General features: G+C 55.8%; 1 protein-coding gene across 3 annotated transcripts in view; it reads right to left on the reverse strand.

The window, feature by feature from the left end:
* Positions 1–6,082: 6,082 nt before the first annotated feature.
* The window catches only part of Trim67 (tripartite motif containing 67), a 34,268-nt gene continuing 25,486 nt past the window's right edge, over positions 6,083–14,864 (reverse strand). For 2 of the 3 annotated variants that reach the window (XM_026413286.2, XM_026413268.2), the window contains 6 exons: positions 14,217–14,376; positions 11,886–12,031; positions 9,739–9,877; positions 9,009–9,312; positions 6,937–7,099; positions 6,083–6,148 (listed from right to left, as the gene is read on the reverse strand). In XM_026413286.2, coding sequence (XP_026269071.2) covers positions 6,083–6,148; positions 6,937–7,099; positions 9,009–9,312; positions 9,739–9,877; positions 11,886–12,031; positions 14,217–14,376 — 978 coding nt within the window. The remainder of the gene's footprint in view (positions 6,149–6,936; positions 7,100–9,008; positions 9,313–9,738; positions 9,878–11,885; positions 12,032–14,216; positions 14,377–14,864) is intronic. The other variant, XM_026413277.2, reaches the window with a different exon arrangement.

A 14,864-nucleotide genomic window follows, 5' to 3' on the forward strand; every position in this document is an offset into this window, starting at 1 on the left:
GGTATCCAGCACTTCCCACTCACCCTGGCTACCCTGTGGTGCTCAGCACTACCCACTTGTCCCGGCTACCCCCATGGTGCTTGCACTGCCCACTCTGCACCCAAGCCCAGAGGCCTCAGTCCTGCTCTGCACCCTTGTTCTGCGAGGTACTCCTTGACTAGCTGACTTCTCCCCCACTCCTGCACCCCACACTTGCTGTCCTCAAGCAAGAGCATGACCTTCCTGACCACCAGTTGCAAGTCAGTCATGCCAGGTGTGGTGAACACAGTGTTCCTTCCCTCCAGGGCTCATGGCTAGTGTGTGAGTGACATGGACATATGCAGAAGAATCATGAGCAGCCCTGGAAGAGACAGAGCTCAGCTTAGGTCTGAACAGGCCTTCTGTGCGGGGAGTCCCCTGGGTGTGGAGGACTATCTGTGTGCTGCTCCCACCTCTGCGGGGAGCTGTACTAGCAGTGAGCAGGACCCTGGGGCAAACAGGCCAGTGGGTGACTGGGACACTGGAAGTCACACACTGCCAGGCCATCTTGGCCCAGCATCTCAGGACACATGGGGAAGAACAGCCAGCCGGGAGCAGTGTGTGTCCAGAGGAGAGGACTAGTCCCTTGACTGCCAGGAGCTGAGGGCAGACAGCCCTTCAGCTGTGAGTGCCTACATCTCCTTCCCAGGTGACCACAGTCAGTGAATGGTGGTGGCTAGTGCAAAGCCCAGTCTTATCACTGCAGCCCAGAACTCCAGAGGGGAGCTGGCCAAGACCTTGGTGGGCTGGCTGTCTCCCTCAGTATGAACTGCCTCCTTTCCTGGACTGTTCATAACTCCAGCCTTGTTACCTTTGGCAAAAAATGAATTCCATGATCTCCTGGGCAACCTGCAAGTCACAGGCAACGAGAGTGCCTGGGCCCGCAAAGCAGAATCACCTGACTTGCTCTGCCCTCCGGGAAGGCAGCAGCTGCCTCAGCAGTGGTTACAGACCACATCTGTCTTCTAGTTGGCAGTGTCAAAAGAATTTATTTCAAATCTGCTTAAGACTGTGGTAAAACTCAAGTTTCCCAAAAGGTAATACAGAAATTCCAACCAACCCCCAAAGACCAGAAAACACAGTGTTTGCAATTCAAAAAATACAAACGCTTGTGGATACCAATACAAAAACTAGAAAAAATCACTTTTCTTGCCACTGCCCACCCTTCCTGTTTTCAGTGGAACGTGAACAGACACAGGACCAAGAGCTGCCACCAGACACCAACCCCTGGGGATAGAAAGTGATGTGGAGTGGGGGAGCAGAGTAGGGACAGAAAGTGATGTGGAGTTGGGGAGTAGGGAATGGGGCAAGGACAGGCAGGGAATGGAAGTTCTGTCGACAGCCAAAACAAGGACACACAGCTTTTTGCTTCTTGTTAAATTCCTTTGCCAAAGTCAAACAAACACCTCTCATGCTCAACAGACAGCTCGGTGCGAAGACAGCACCTCTACATCATGCATTGCGTGTCCGCTTCGCCTGCCCCTCCTCTCAGTGCTGAGCAAGCAGGGCTCCGGAGTCTAGCCCATGGACAGGGTGCTGAAAGGCTGGCCTGTACTGGCCCCGCGTCCCCTTCCACAGCTGCCAGCGGCCCCTTTTCCACCCTGAATTCTGTCTCTGGCCTCTCCTCAGGGCCTGTCTTGTTGCCACAAGCTCCTAGGCCTCCCCAGGACTAGATTAGCAGCTATGCCCTCCATGAGCTGCGCCCTTTAGAGAAGAATGTCGCATTCAGATGAGACTTACCTGGAGTCAATATCATTCATAGGAAAGTTGGGGACCTCCCTGTCCCCCACTTAGTCATATAGCTCAGGCCAATGCAGTTCCAGCCATCTGCAGGGGTCTGAAAGCAACCCGTGTCCAGTCAGCTCTTCTTCTAGCCCACGCAGCCGTGGCCCCAGTGCAACTGCACTGCATCACACCGTCCCGTGGCCGCAAAGCCACTCTATGCCGAGCACTGGAGACAGAGGAGATGCAGTGTGTTGGCCCTGCTCACAGACCTCGCCACCGAGGAGGCAGGAAGCCAGGCTGTGGCCTTCCTGGCCTAAGGGGGCTTCCGCCTGCCTGTAGCACTAACCTGGAGATTGCTCATGGCCTTGAGCAGAGAACCACTAACAGTCTGGTCACAGGAAACCTGTCCTGCATGCCTCTTACCCTCCCCAGGCCAGGTAGCTGGGTGACCAGTACTCAACCCTGTCACAAGGAGGCGTGGGTGGAAGACACTGAAGTCGGAGAATGCTGGAAAATCACCACCCAGGTTTGGTCCGTCGAATGTGGGCCATTAGCCCAGGCTGCAGAGGTGAGACTGCATGTCCTTTAAAAGGTGCTCCTCCATTATCCTCAGCACAGCAGAGGAGGTAGGGTATCATGACCAGTCCCATTTTCAGGCGGGGATTCTGAGGTACGAAAGATAAGAGATTTGCCCCAACCCATGCCATAAACCAATATCAAAAGTCAGGTCAAGAGAAATGAGCATCTGAGGGCTGCAGTTGTGTCTGACCCATGCATCCTGCCCCAAGCCCACCAGTCTTTCTGCAGCCCATCAACCTAAAGCTGCCAGGAAGACCTGCTGAGGAAGACCATCAGCGACAACAGCTGCAGGCTCAACTGCAAAAGGAAAATCCTGAGATTTCCCAGGATCCGCACAAACTCCAATATTTGTCTCCTGATAACATCTATTAGATATTTTTTTAAAGCCACTGACCCATTAAGAAGTCCCTGTTGCTTCTGGTAACATGTGACCAAGGAAAAAGAAAGAGCTTTTCCTTCTAGACTTGAAGGTGGGGCTGGTGAGTATCTAAAGTGAACAAAACAGAGACCTAGGTTGGCCACTGTCTGTGGCACCCCACTCCCCACCACTCCCACTGAAGACCAAAGGAGAATCCCGGTCAGCATTTGTGGTGTAGGCATTATGTTTGACATGGAAGTGAGTACCATTCTGAATATCCAATAGCATAACCTAGTAGTCCTCAGCTGGAGGCGGCCCCCCGGGGACACTTGGCAGCATCTCTAGGTAGCTGTGGTTGTCAGCTACCTGGAGGTTGCTGCTGGCACCTAGTGGGAGACCCCAGGGGTGCAACCCTGCCCCCAAAACATCCTGGGTGAGACACCCTGGCATCACCCCATAGCCTGGTGATGGTGATGGTGTTTGGCAGCCCTGAGCTGAGACCCCAGAGTCATTCACCACCCTCCCAACCTCTTGCTGCAGGCGGCTCTGGGACTGCAGCCCATGGGCGAGCCGCCCACCATCTTCACTGAATCCTTCTGTGCAAGAGGTCAAGCCTTTACTTGCGATTAGAATTAAGGCTTCGTCGCACATGTCCCCGTAGGAAGCACAACAGGTCCTGCACTCTGATCCTAGTCTGAGTGTCCTGATAGGACAGGGGCACCATGAGGGGGAGAGAGGGATGGCCTGCCCTTCTCTGGGGGAGCTCCACAGTGTTTCCCAGGCTCATTCTGGGAAGTATGACCCTCCCCTACTGGGGGGGGCGGTCACAGGGCACCTAAGGGTATTATTGCAACTACAAAGTACATACAGGGCTGGAAATGCAGCCGAACACATGGATACATAGTGCTTAGGGCAGGAAAGAAGGCTGGGATGGGAGAAAGGTGGCGTGGAATATGGCCTTCCGTTGCCTTGAAGCAGGAGCCAGGATGCTCTGTAAGGTGAAGTGCTGATGGACGCCTGTGAGAGGAAAGGCATACAGACTGCCTCATTCCATGTCATAGGCTGCTCCACAGATTGGCTTGCCCAGCCCAGCCTTCTCTTGATGCCATTTACATACAGGAATGTCACAGCATTGCAAGATAGTAGGGAATTCAATGGCAGAAGAGAATCCCACCACCTGTCCTTTCTTCCCAAATGCCAGGCCTTCCCACCTTGATGAATCGATAAGTTCCTTCTTCAGTGTTTTGATCCCTCAAAAACAGTGTGGGCAGCCTCCCTTCTCTTCTGAGTCCATTCTAGTCCCTGCAAGGGGCTTTGTGCTGCAGGCAGGGGAGTGGCTGTGGGGCTGCCTGGCACCAGCTGTATTGCTCCTGGCAAGTAAGAAAGGGAGATGCCCCAGCCCCTCCCAACACTGGGAGCAGAGGTCCTGGCTGCTTTGATGATTTCAGAAAATGTCTTCTCAAAGATGCCACCTGGAGGGCTGGGGTATAGCTCAGTAGTAGAGCACTGGCTTCGAATGCTCCGCACCCTGGGTTTGATCCCCGGGGAGGAGAGGAGCGGGCCACCTGCAGGTGAGGGCATGCCATTCTGCATTTTCACATCTCCCCTGACCTGACTGCAGGCCCCCCTGAGGTGTTAAACCCAGGAAGGCTGCGCTTCTCTGCGTTCTTTAGTCTTAGGCACCTGCCCCAAGCTCCACGCTGGGGCCACCAGGGCTATCTATGTCCACAGCCAACGCTGAAGGAAAGTGGAGGCTGGGAGGCAGCTGAGCAGCCTTGGACACAGAGCTCAGGACTTGTGCGTTGCCTCAAGGCTCTGGATGGGGCTCTGGCCCAGGAGAAGCAGAGCCAGAAAGCACTCCAGGAAGAGGGAGAGGAGGCCAGACCCAGGCCTCCACAAAGGGTGGCTGCAAGCCACATGGAAGCTGGAACAGCACCAAGCAGCTCTTGAGGGCACCACGCAGCTGGCCTCCACGGCCAAATGGCAGCACGGCAGGCCAGGTGGTCCTGCAGCCCATGAGCAAGAGCTTTGAGGTAGGACTGTTGGATCCGCATAGCCCAGCAGTGGGTACTCAGGAGGCAGGCGCAGGGTCTGAACACAAAGGCAGATGAGAAAGCACAGTTGGTGCCGGTGTATGGGCCAGTCTCATGAAAATCCTATCCAGCAAGTGGACAAGTCAATCTTCATGTCAAAATAAAATGCTTGACAAAATAGATTTTTTAAAAATGAGAGAGTCAGGTGACCACCAGGTGGGGCTGGCAAGGGCAGGAGACAGGGAAGAAGTGGGGATAGGTACTGTGGGTACAGGGCCCTGGAGCACGCCCTGGATCATGGCTCAAGAGGGAGGGGACAAGGTGCAGACTAAGCCTTCTGTTCTGGACTTCTTGGAGGCCCCTATCACAGCAGAGCCATCTCTGCCTGCCATCGGGCCACTTCTGTTTTCCATTACACTTCAACGATGGCAGTGGGGTGGGTCTCAAAACAAAGGGTAGATGACCAAGCGGCCTTGCCAGGCCTCCAGCTTCTGTGCTTTCCAGTCCAAGTGGCCAGCTCAGAAGAGCCCCTTGGACACATTTCCAGTAACTTCTTGGGAAGCCAGTTCCAAAAAGAGCCACCACAGGGTGAAGACAGGTCAGTCATTAGAATTGCAGAGCCAAGAATTGAGTGAATGAAACCTCAGAGCACTGCTCACGTCTGTGTGTGTGCACCATGTGTGTGCGTGCTGTGCGTGTGCGTGCCGTGCGTGCGGCATGTGTGGGGTGAGACAGAGCACAGCCAGTTGCTCAGGAGAGGCCGGGGGGTTCTTTCCAAAGTCCGCAGCAGTTCAGTGAGAGGCAGAAATCAAGCGTTAAGGATCAGTGTCCCTGTCAGTCAGTCCCAAATCAGGTCTGCAAAATTCTAGGACCAAATGCTAAAGAGCAACTTCTCTCAGAAGACATGTGCCCCTGCCAGTTCAGGACTCAGGCAGGAGCGGAGGCAGAGAGAGCCAGTACCCAGGCCTGGGCTGGCGCAGTAGCTCCCTGGCTCCTCTCAGGACACCAGTCTCAAAGCCAGCCTTCCTCTTTCCATTCAAAACCAAACAAATGTTGCAAACAGATGGCAGGAAACATACACATGAACCCTGAAGGCCTCCGTTCTTGGAAAGTCCTGGGTGGAGAATCTCTAACGCTGAGTAGATGAAGGTGAAGCCCTGCCCTGTCAACCACTGACGGTGGCAGCCACCATGTGGCCTGCAGACCAATCCCATCCCCTGAAGAAGTGGGCTCCAGATGTTTGTTCCTGGCTGGCTATGCTCAGGGCTTGCCTATTGTGCCTGCTGAGCTATGTGAGCTTAGTGGGGACAGAGTAGCACTTGGTCTGCAGGTGTCTCAGCACAGTTGCTGGTCAGCCGGAGTTGCCAGGCTAGTTGCCTGACAGCTTTGGCCGCCCCAGGTTGGTTGGCACTTCCAGTCCTGTGTGCAAGGTGACCTAGAAAAGAAGGGGTTGCTGAGAGGCTGCCATGGACACAGGGTGCTGCCCCAGCACAGAGTCACAGGCTGCCCTCTGCTTGATGGAGGGCGTCATGGGCGAGGCCCAGGGTGGCTCTGCCTGGGTGGCTTTACTCATTGGGCCACTTGACATGCTAGTTAAGGTTCTGGTTGGCTTAGGCCTCTTTCCTCACAGTAGGAGCCGTGCGGGTGGCTGACCACGCTTCCAGCATTGTTAGCAATGGTCACGCTGCTGAGCAGGCAACTGGTTCTCATGGCTGGGCACTTGTGCCCGCTGTCTTCCTGCTGCCCTCTTTCCTTCCCTGTCTCCAGGGGCTGTGCTGTCCCCCACTCCTGTAGACTAGCAGCCCGCCTTGCAGCACACCTCGAGGACCTTCTTAAACTGCTGTGGCCTCAACCCTGTGCAGGCTCAGCAGGCACAAAACAGATCTACCCCTGCCCAGCCAGATGACTCTGCTAGAGGCTAAGGATGGCAGCCAGTCCTCACGTCACAGTTCTCTCCCCCATGCCCATCCTCTGCTGCTTGTGGCACCTCTGTCCCAGGCCTCAACACCATCGGCACCTACCCAGGCCCTGAGCCCAGCTCCTCCACACACTGCCACCACGGAGCCCTGCTCATTCCAAGTGAACACCTCACAGTGCATCCTGGCAGAGGACTGCCTCCAGGAGGCTCTAGTCCACTTGGCTCAAGTGTGTGGCAGTGGCTGGTGGATGAGCAGCAGGGAGCTGGCCCCCCAGCCATTTGGGGCCTGGAGAGGCATGAGGTACCTGAACATTGCGGTTGAGGCTGAGGGCTGGCATGAAGACTCCATCCACGTGGCTGAAGGCCGTGGGCCCCTGCTGCTGCCCATTGATGAAGAAGGTCAGGGTGTGCTTATTCAGGTCCAGCAGCACGCCCACTGTGGCCCCCTTGCACACTCCGCCTTCCGTCCTGAGGAGAGAAGTCCCAGGAAGACCTATTGCCTGGCTGTCCCAGGGTGCTGTCAAGAGCTTGGAATGACAAGTGAACAGGGAGTCCCCACACAGGAAAGCAGGGAAGGATCCTGGACACACTGAGCAGCACAGAGTTACAGGAGAACCCAAGGCCCTGCGGCCAGGGACAACAGGATAGCCCCACCTCAAACTCAATACCTAGGGGTAGGGAGTGTTCATGCTGGTTTGGAAGCCTCCTCTGGCAGTACTCCATGAACTGGCCACACACCAGACTCTTCCCTGAGGCAACAGCTCTCAACCCCTTCTTTCCAACAGATCTGAGACCTGCGCCCCAGGGAACTAAGGTTTCGCCAGGAGGGTTCCATCTGAAACTGGAGGTGGGATGGGTACTGCCAAGGAAAATAATTCATTTGGTCCCCCTTTCTCCCTAGCCCCATGAAGCTGCTGGCCCTGATGGATGTGCAGATGCCCAGCCTGCAGAAAGACCCCACCCTCCAGCTGTCCTCCCCAGAACCACCCTAGGGACTCTTGAAGAGCAGGATGTGGCAGGGGCAGGCATTGAGTAGTGAATCAAGCCCTTTGGTCCTCATCCTGCAGTGGCAGGGACAACCAGGGACTATGTCAGCAGCCTGTGCTTGACAGAGTTGATGGATTGCACTCTGGGCTGGAGAGAAGCAGAGAGCACTCTCTGGGTGGGGAGGGATTTTAAGTGAAGAATACTCCCAAGGTCCTGGCCAACCTCGCCCTGTCCCCCTGGGCTGAGGCTATCCCTCCCTTCAGCTACGGGCAGCTGGACAGCCATCTGAGCAATGAGAAGATCCGGGAAGACCTGGCTAATCAGGAGGGTGTTTCTCCAGAGCCAGGTTTCCTGGAGGGCTGGGCTCAGGGTCAGGGTCCTATCCCACACCCAGGAGGAGGGAACTACAACTGGGCTCTTGGTGCTCTTCTTAGGGACTCCCCAGTGCTGTGGTGAGGGCAGCAGGCCTCCTCTGGAAAGGCGCTTCCCTGCACCTGCTCCACACCCACCGTGTGGGGGTGGGGTGTAAAGAGTAATTCCCCTGTGCTCTCTTCTGGCCCCCGTTTCTTAGAGATCCCACTGCTGAGGCACTCATGGGCTGGCAAGGGTAGCGAAAGACCAAGAAGGCTGTCCGCCCACTGGCAGGGGTGTGCCCACGCCACCCTGAGAAGGGGCTGGGATCCTCCGTTCAGTCCCTGTGGCTGGGCCAGTGTCTCTGAAATGGCAATGCTAACTACTTCATAGGGTTAAAGGAGGTTGTCACTCCCATAGGCGACTGTCTCTGTGTGCTGGTTTGGCTTAAGCAAGAAGCTATAGGGCTGGTGGGTTTGGACCTGGCCCCACTGTGGGCCAGGGATGGAGGGAGTGGGGGCAGCACACAGAGGGACAGAGCTTCCCAAGGTTTGGAGCCAAGGACACTACCAGTGAAAAGGCAGTGGGCAGCAGGCGGTTCTGAGCGCCCTCAGACCAGTTCCCGGCCAGACCAGACCTGGCTTCCCTGAATTCAGCTGGGTCCTCCCAGGTGAAGAAGGTGCCTGGGGGGCTATTTGCAGGAGCTGGTGGGCCCAGAGCACGCTGGAGCTGGGGCACAGTGAGTCAGCTCCCTGAGGCTCCTCATCCCTTGAGGTAGTAACAGTGTCCCACCAGCAATGGCAGTGATGTGTGCCCCCTCTGCAAAGCCCCACAGAACACAGGCTTGACTGGATGACTGTGCAGTGGAGTGAAATCAGAAAGAAAGCTACTGCAGCTGCCTGCTGGGCAGGTGTGGCTCCCATCACTGTCATCTGCTCTCATTGGGGCTGCAGGAAGTAGTCACTTCTCCCTGGTCCTTGTCAGACCACCAGGACCTGAAGACCCACCTGCATGTCTAGGGAGGCAGCGGGCCACGCACCTGTTGGTGTGGGAGTTGCAGTGCATGAACCAGCTGCGGTGGTTGTCCACATACATGGCCCAGGCCCTGTCATCCTTGCCCAGCATCATGTCCTTGGCCACACTGGCCCTGGCCACCCCAAAGGCGGGGTCTGGGTGGTTGTCATAGCGGTCCACATGCAGCTCCCAGTAGTGCGCTCCCTTGGAGAAGGCGGCTGTGCCCAGCACCACCCGGTCATCGTAGCTGCTGCAGGTGGCCGTCTGGTTGTCATTGGATAAAATGATGTCCCGGTGCCCAGAATTGGGGTCAAATGTGAACCAGGCCACTGGAAAGGAAGAAGGCAAGAGAAGCAGGGTAAGGCCATGGAATTTGCTGGCAGCCTCTAATGTGCTCAGAGACAGACTTACCAATCCCCAGCCACATCCCGCGGTCTCCGCATGGAAAACACACACCCACTTCCTGCCCTGTATTCTCCAGGTGCCTGTCCCTCAGCCTCGCCAAGAAACAGACAACCAGGCTTCCAGTCCCAACCTGGGACACCTCAGGAAGTCCTGGTTCCCAATACCTCCCAAACACTTCAGAGATGCTAGGAGTGAAAGAGGAAGTCCGCAGACACCCAGCTCATGGGGCCCAGGTCACAAGGCTCCGTCCTCTGCAGCCCACGGGTGGCACCCTCCTGCCCCCAAGCCCCAGGTCTTGATTAGGCACACACAGCAGGAAAGAATGGCCCCTCCCCAGAGCCGGTGCTCACCATCGGACGTCTGCAGGACAACGGTTTTACTGTAGGGCCCGAGGCCGGCAGTGCTGAAGGCCTTGACTCTGGCATTGTAGGTGCTGTTGAAGTGCAGCCCATCAATGGTGCACAGGGTCTCCTTGCCCACATACACTTCCTGAGTGAGGAAGACCACTCTTTAGGCCCTCGGGGCATTCGGAAAAGCCCTCAGCAGATGGTTCCCAGGCATGTGGGGCCACTAAAAGTGCTTTAGCCCCAACAGAAGTTACTCATTTTGTTTATTTGTGCAGCACTGAGATTGAACCCAGGGGTACTCTACCACTGAGCTGCACCCCAGCCCTTTTTATTTTTTATTTTGAGACAGGATCTTGCTAAGTTGCCCAAGATGGCCTCAAACTTGCGACCCTCCTGCCTCAGCCTCCTGAGTTGCTGGGATTGCAGATGTGGCCATCATACCCGGCCCCAAAAAGAAGTTCTTGAATAAGGGAAATTACAACTACTTGTGGCCTGGTCCCAGGACTTGTCCAAACTGGGAGGAAACATCTTCCTCCTGGCCACTGTGCCTACAGGCTACGAGGCATGTGGGGGTCCCAGGGAGGCGGGTCTGCAGGTCTTCAGCCAGCTAGGACACTGTCCAAGGACGTCCTGTCTCTGCTGAGGTGACCCTTTCAAAAGACTCTGAAGCTCTAAGGGACTATGGCTCCCACATCCCCTCCTGCCCCAGAGGTTGGCACTTTCTGCTCCTGGGCCCCTGGGAGATGCTGTTTTCCAAGAGGATGAGACCCTCTGAGTCAGACCCAAGTGTCTTTCCTAGGGCGTACTTTCTTCCCCATTCACTTCCAAGTTATGCTGGTCCTATTGTCCCTGGCCGCACAGCCTCAGGTTCCCCTGTAACTCTGTGCTGCTCGGTGTGTCTAGATTCCTTCCCTGCTTTCCTGTGTGGGGCTCCCTGTTCACTTGTCATTCCAAGCTCTTGACAGTTACCTCTGTGCCAGGCATTGCTAAGTGTCACACAACCTGGAAACATTATTTTGTTTTTTACTCTGCACACAAGGAGACCTGGGGAAGGTTGGGAGCTGTCCCTGGATTGCAGCTAGTGCACTGAGGGGCCACCTTTCAAATGCAGGTCTGTCTCTGTTCAAAGCCACCCACCAGCTGCAGGGCCGCTCCTCCTGAGCCTGAGCCCTTGGGTCTGGCTTTCTCAGTGGCCATGACTCAAAGAAGAGGGATCACCTTTGAACTCTGTGGGCCTCCTCTTCATGTCCACAGCTTTTTCTCTGTTCCCATACCTGCTGTCTGATGGGGGAGCACCACAGAGGGACCAAGGTGTGCACCCCCAATAGAACACCATTTCCAACTCACACCCCGCTAGCCCATGCCCACCCACACTCAGCGATTCTCAAGGAACTGCATGGTTAGTTCCCCAACTCTTACATGCTTGTATTTTTCAAACAAAAAATGAAATGACAGATACATAAATCCCTTTGAGAGACACTAAGGGAGCCCTAATCTTTGGCAAACTGCTCAATGGGGGAGGTTCCCTGGGGAAGGACTGCAAGAAATCCAGTGGCTGTTGGTCCAGCGGGCAGGGGCTGGCCAGGAGGCGATGGAGAAAGTCCAGGGCTATGCTCCCTGCACACATGTGCATCTGGGCCTAGCCAAGTGGAAGCTCCAGGGACAGTCCTGCAGAGGTCTGACCTGGTGGGGTCAGGGGTGTCCTAGGGTTTCTGGCATGCAGGGAAGAAGATGCACTCAGGCTCACTAAGAGCTCTTACAGTCCCCAAGTCAGTCCACCAGGGGGCCATGAGTGCAGTATGTCACCCCAACCCAACAGCCATTTTTGATGTGTTTCTACATACCCAGCCCCTTGCCAGATATTTGAGGCCTAGCAAGAGCCTCCTCCTCTACAATGTGACCCCCTGAGACAAGCCTATCCCCTGAATGGCAATGACATGGTCGAGATGAGACAAGAGGAAGCCTGCCCTGCAGGGGGCCTGGGTGTGTGTGGGGGAGATGGGAGGGAGAAGCCTGCAGGCGGTGCTGTCCCAGTCTCCCACAAGCCCAGCCACCAGCTCTCCATCCTGTGGCCCCTCCTCAAGGTGGCCTCAGTTGCCTACTCACAGCATCACATTAGGATGCCCCCCATGCCCAGCAGCAGGCCTCACCCGGAACTGCCCCCCGTCCCCGTCGTCCAGCTCCAGGATGTAGCCGTCCACAGGGCTGTGGGTGAAGGGCGGCGTCCTCCAAGCCAGGGTGACACTGTTGTTCCGAGTGCAGCACTTCTCCAGTTGCAGCAGAGGGACAGGTGGCACTGTGACGGGGCCACTGGGTTAGCGCAGCGCCCCTGTCCTCAGGCTCCAGCCCACCCCAGGAAACACCTGGGTTACCCCCAGGCCAAGGAGGGCTGGGGATAGGGAAGTGCAGGTCCTGTGTCATTCTTCATCCCACAGCATATCCTGATCTCAGAACTGGAGTCATGGCCTACCCCCAAGCCTGTCACCTGCCACCAAGAGCCGTGGCAGTGATGCTCAGGCCTGTGAGGAGCACTTGAGGTAGCTCAGTGGAGTCCACCTAGCACAGGCCTGGGCAAGCCCTTTTGGTAGGGCCCAGAACTAGGCAAGAGTCAGCCTTACACCAGGACGGGGAAGAGGGACACTACGGTTTACCTTCAGTGTCCCCCAAGGCTCGTGTTTAAGGCTTGGTCCCCAGTGTTGTGCTGCTGGGAGATAGGGGAGCCCTTGGGAGGTGGGGCCAGGGGAGGTCCTCTCTTCACTGGGAACTGATGCCACCTTGGAGGGGACCCATCCCCTTCCTCTGTCTCTCCTTTGCTTCCTGGCCATGGGCTCTCATGTCCTAGCTTCACTGTGCTAGGACCCATATCATGGGACCATCTGACTTAGGACTAAAACCTCCCAGGCTGTGAGCCAAGTGAACCTTTGCTCCAGGCCAGTCACCTCAGGCATTGTGCTGTGATACAGCACTGACCACCACAGGTCAGGCTGAGTGCAGAGATGCCTGCAACCATCAGCCAGAAGCTTTCCAACCCTGGACAGGGCCGGGGACAGAGGAGGAACTTGGACAATGGATGCCACTCTGTGGAATGAGGAACGCAAACCAGGTGTGCCCTGAGCTCTATTGAACTAAGAGGGGACAACGGAGGTTCTAGCTTTCTTTGGGCTCAAGAGATTTTAGAAATTGATAGAATCCACTCTGACATTTTCAAAAAGGAAAAATGACAAGATTGATATTTCAATTTGACTCCAAGAATGGGTCACTATTTTCCAGATGTTGGCTGAAGGTCCAGCTGGTTGAAATCCCGATTTCAGGTGTGCTTTCAGTGGCCATGCACAGCCTCGTGCACAGCTTGACCCCCTCCCCATGCTCTCAGCGCAGTCTCTGTTCGCCGTGGCTCCCTGTTGCAGGAGCAGCATGAGGATACGGCCAAGCCTCCTCCCGTGGTGCGCCCACTTTGGGGTCTCTCCCTCGCTGCAGCGTTCCCACTCTGCCCGGCCCTTCTGCTCCTTGGCACTGCATCTCATTCACACTCAGGGCAGGTGGCTTGGGGCGGGTGGGATTTCTTGACCTCATGGAGGTGCAAACTGTGGGAGCGAGCCTGGGGTGTCAAGAGCCCCGCTTCTCCACACTCTGAAGGTCAGGCCTGCCTCGGTTCTCAGATCCTGCAGGTGCCCTCACTTCCTCTCCCGACACACCTGCAGGGCAGGACTCTTTCTGGCTGTCCCTTGCTGCCTTTGCGGCTGCCAAGTTGTACAAACTTTACCCAACCCTAACCGTGCACCTCCTTGGTTCCTGCCATCCTCTCCTGCTCCCTCTGCTTTTTTTAAATTTATTTTTTAGTTGTAGATGGACACAATATCTTTATTTATTTTTATGTGATGCTGAGAATGGAACCCGGTGCCTCACCTGTGTGAGGCGAGTGCTCTACCGTTGAGCCCCAGCCCCAACCCCTCTTTCTGTTCTTGCCTTGACCTTCCTGCTCTTCTGGAGACACAGGAAACTTACCCCTGCCTGTGAAGCCCCAGTGCCTACTTTCAGCTCTCACTAGGCTGCCCCTCCCTTCTCCTCCCCTTGAGAAGCAGCTCCCCGAAACCACTGCCCCCTCTACCCTGTGCTGGCACCAGCTGCCACTGCAGGGCCTCACATCTCTCATTGTCTGCGCACTGTCCCCTTCCTTCTCTAGAACAGCAGCCCTGTCTTAGGAGAGAGTTTGCAGACTTGTTCTGCACACAAGACACCTGCCACAGCCTGGCACATGGTGGACACTCCATAGGTCATTGTGAGTGAACACAAGAGGAAGCTCAGGCTCAGACAGAGGACCACCCACCCAGCTCCACAGTCAGGCCCACCACCTGGTAACCCTGCCCTGCCACTCTGCCTGTGGCAGAGAGCATCATGGGCTCCCAGCACCAAGCTGCCCCTCAGACCAGATGCCCCTTTGGGAAGAAGCACTGGCTGAATGAGGGCCAACCGTGGCTCACCCCTACATTTCATCTGAATGAAGTCCAGCTGGTGGATGGCCTGCAGCAGCGGCTCGCTGTCCAGGGTCAGGTCAAACTCTGCAGACACTTTTGGCTCCAGGGCACCTTTGACCCACTGCTCCTGGGACAACTGCACGCGCTTGATCAGAGCATCGGAGATCTTGAAGGGGAGCAAAAGGTCGAGGGTTGGGTTTGTAGAAAACAGTGAAGGGTGAAGGGTGGGAGCCAAGGGCTTAGTCTCTGTGGGCTCAGGGATGGGAAGGGGCTGTGCTGAGCACATGTCCTTGAGCCAGGGCCAGTTGAAGCCACCCCTACTGCACTTGTTCAAATTGTGGTTCAACAGTGTGATGGTGACAAAAGTACAGAAGCACTAGAGAAATCAGGTCAAACCTTTTCATGAAATAAAGATGCTTTTCAAAAAATATGCAAAACCACACTTGATTACATCTGCTTTGCCAGCTCTAGTACGTTGCCAAGGGAAATGCTAGTCATCTGTCCCAGGGTGTGAAGAAAGTGTGCCCCAGGTCCTCTGAACACAGAAGCCCACTCCCCACAGTGCATCTCTTCTGATCATTCTGTGGTTTTTGCGGCAAACTCCAGCTGAATTGCATCCACAGCTCTTCCCTGGCTGGGAAGTTTTGCTCATCA

This window comes from Urocitellus parryii, chromosome 9, assembly GCF_045843805.1.
Source record: "Urocitellus parryii isolate mUroPar1 chromosome 9, mUroPar1.hap1, whole genome shotgun sequence".
Taxonomy (NCBI): domain Eukaryota; kingdom Metazoa; phylum Chordata; class Mammalia; order Rodentia; family Sciuridae; genus Urocitellus; species Urocitellus parryii.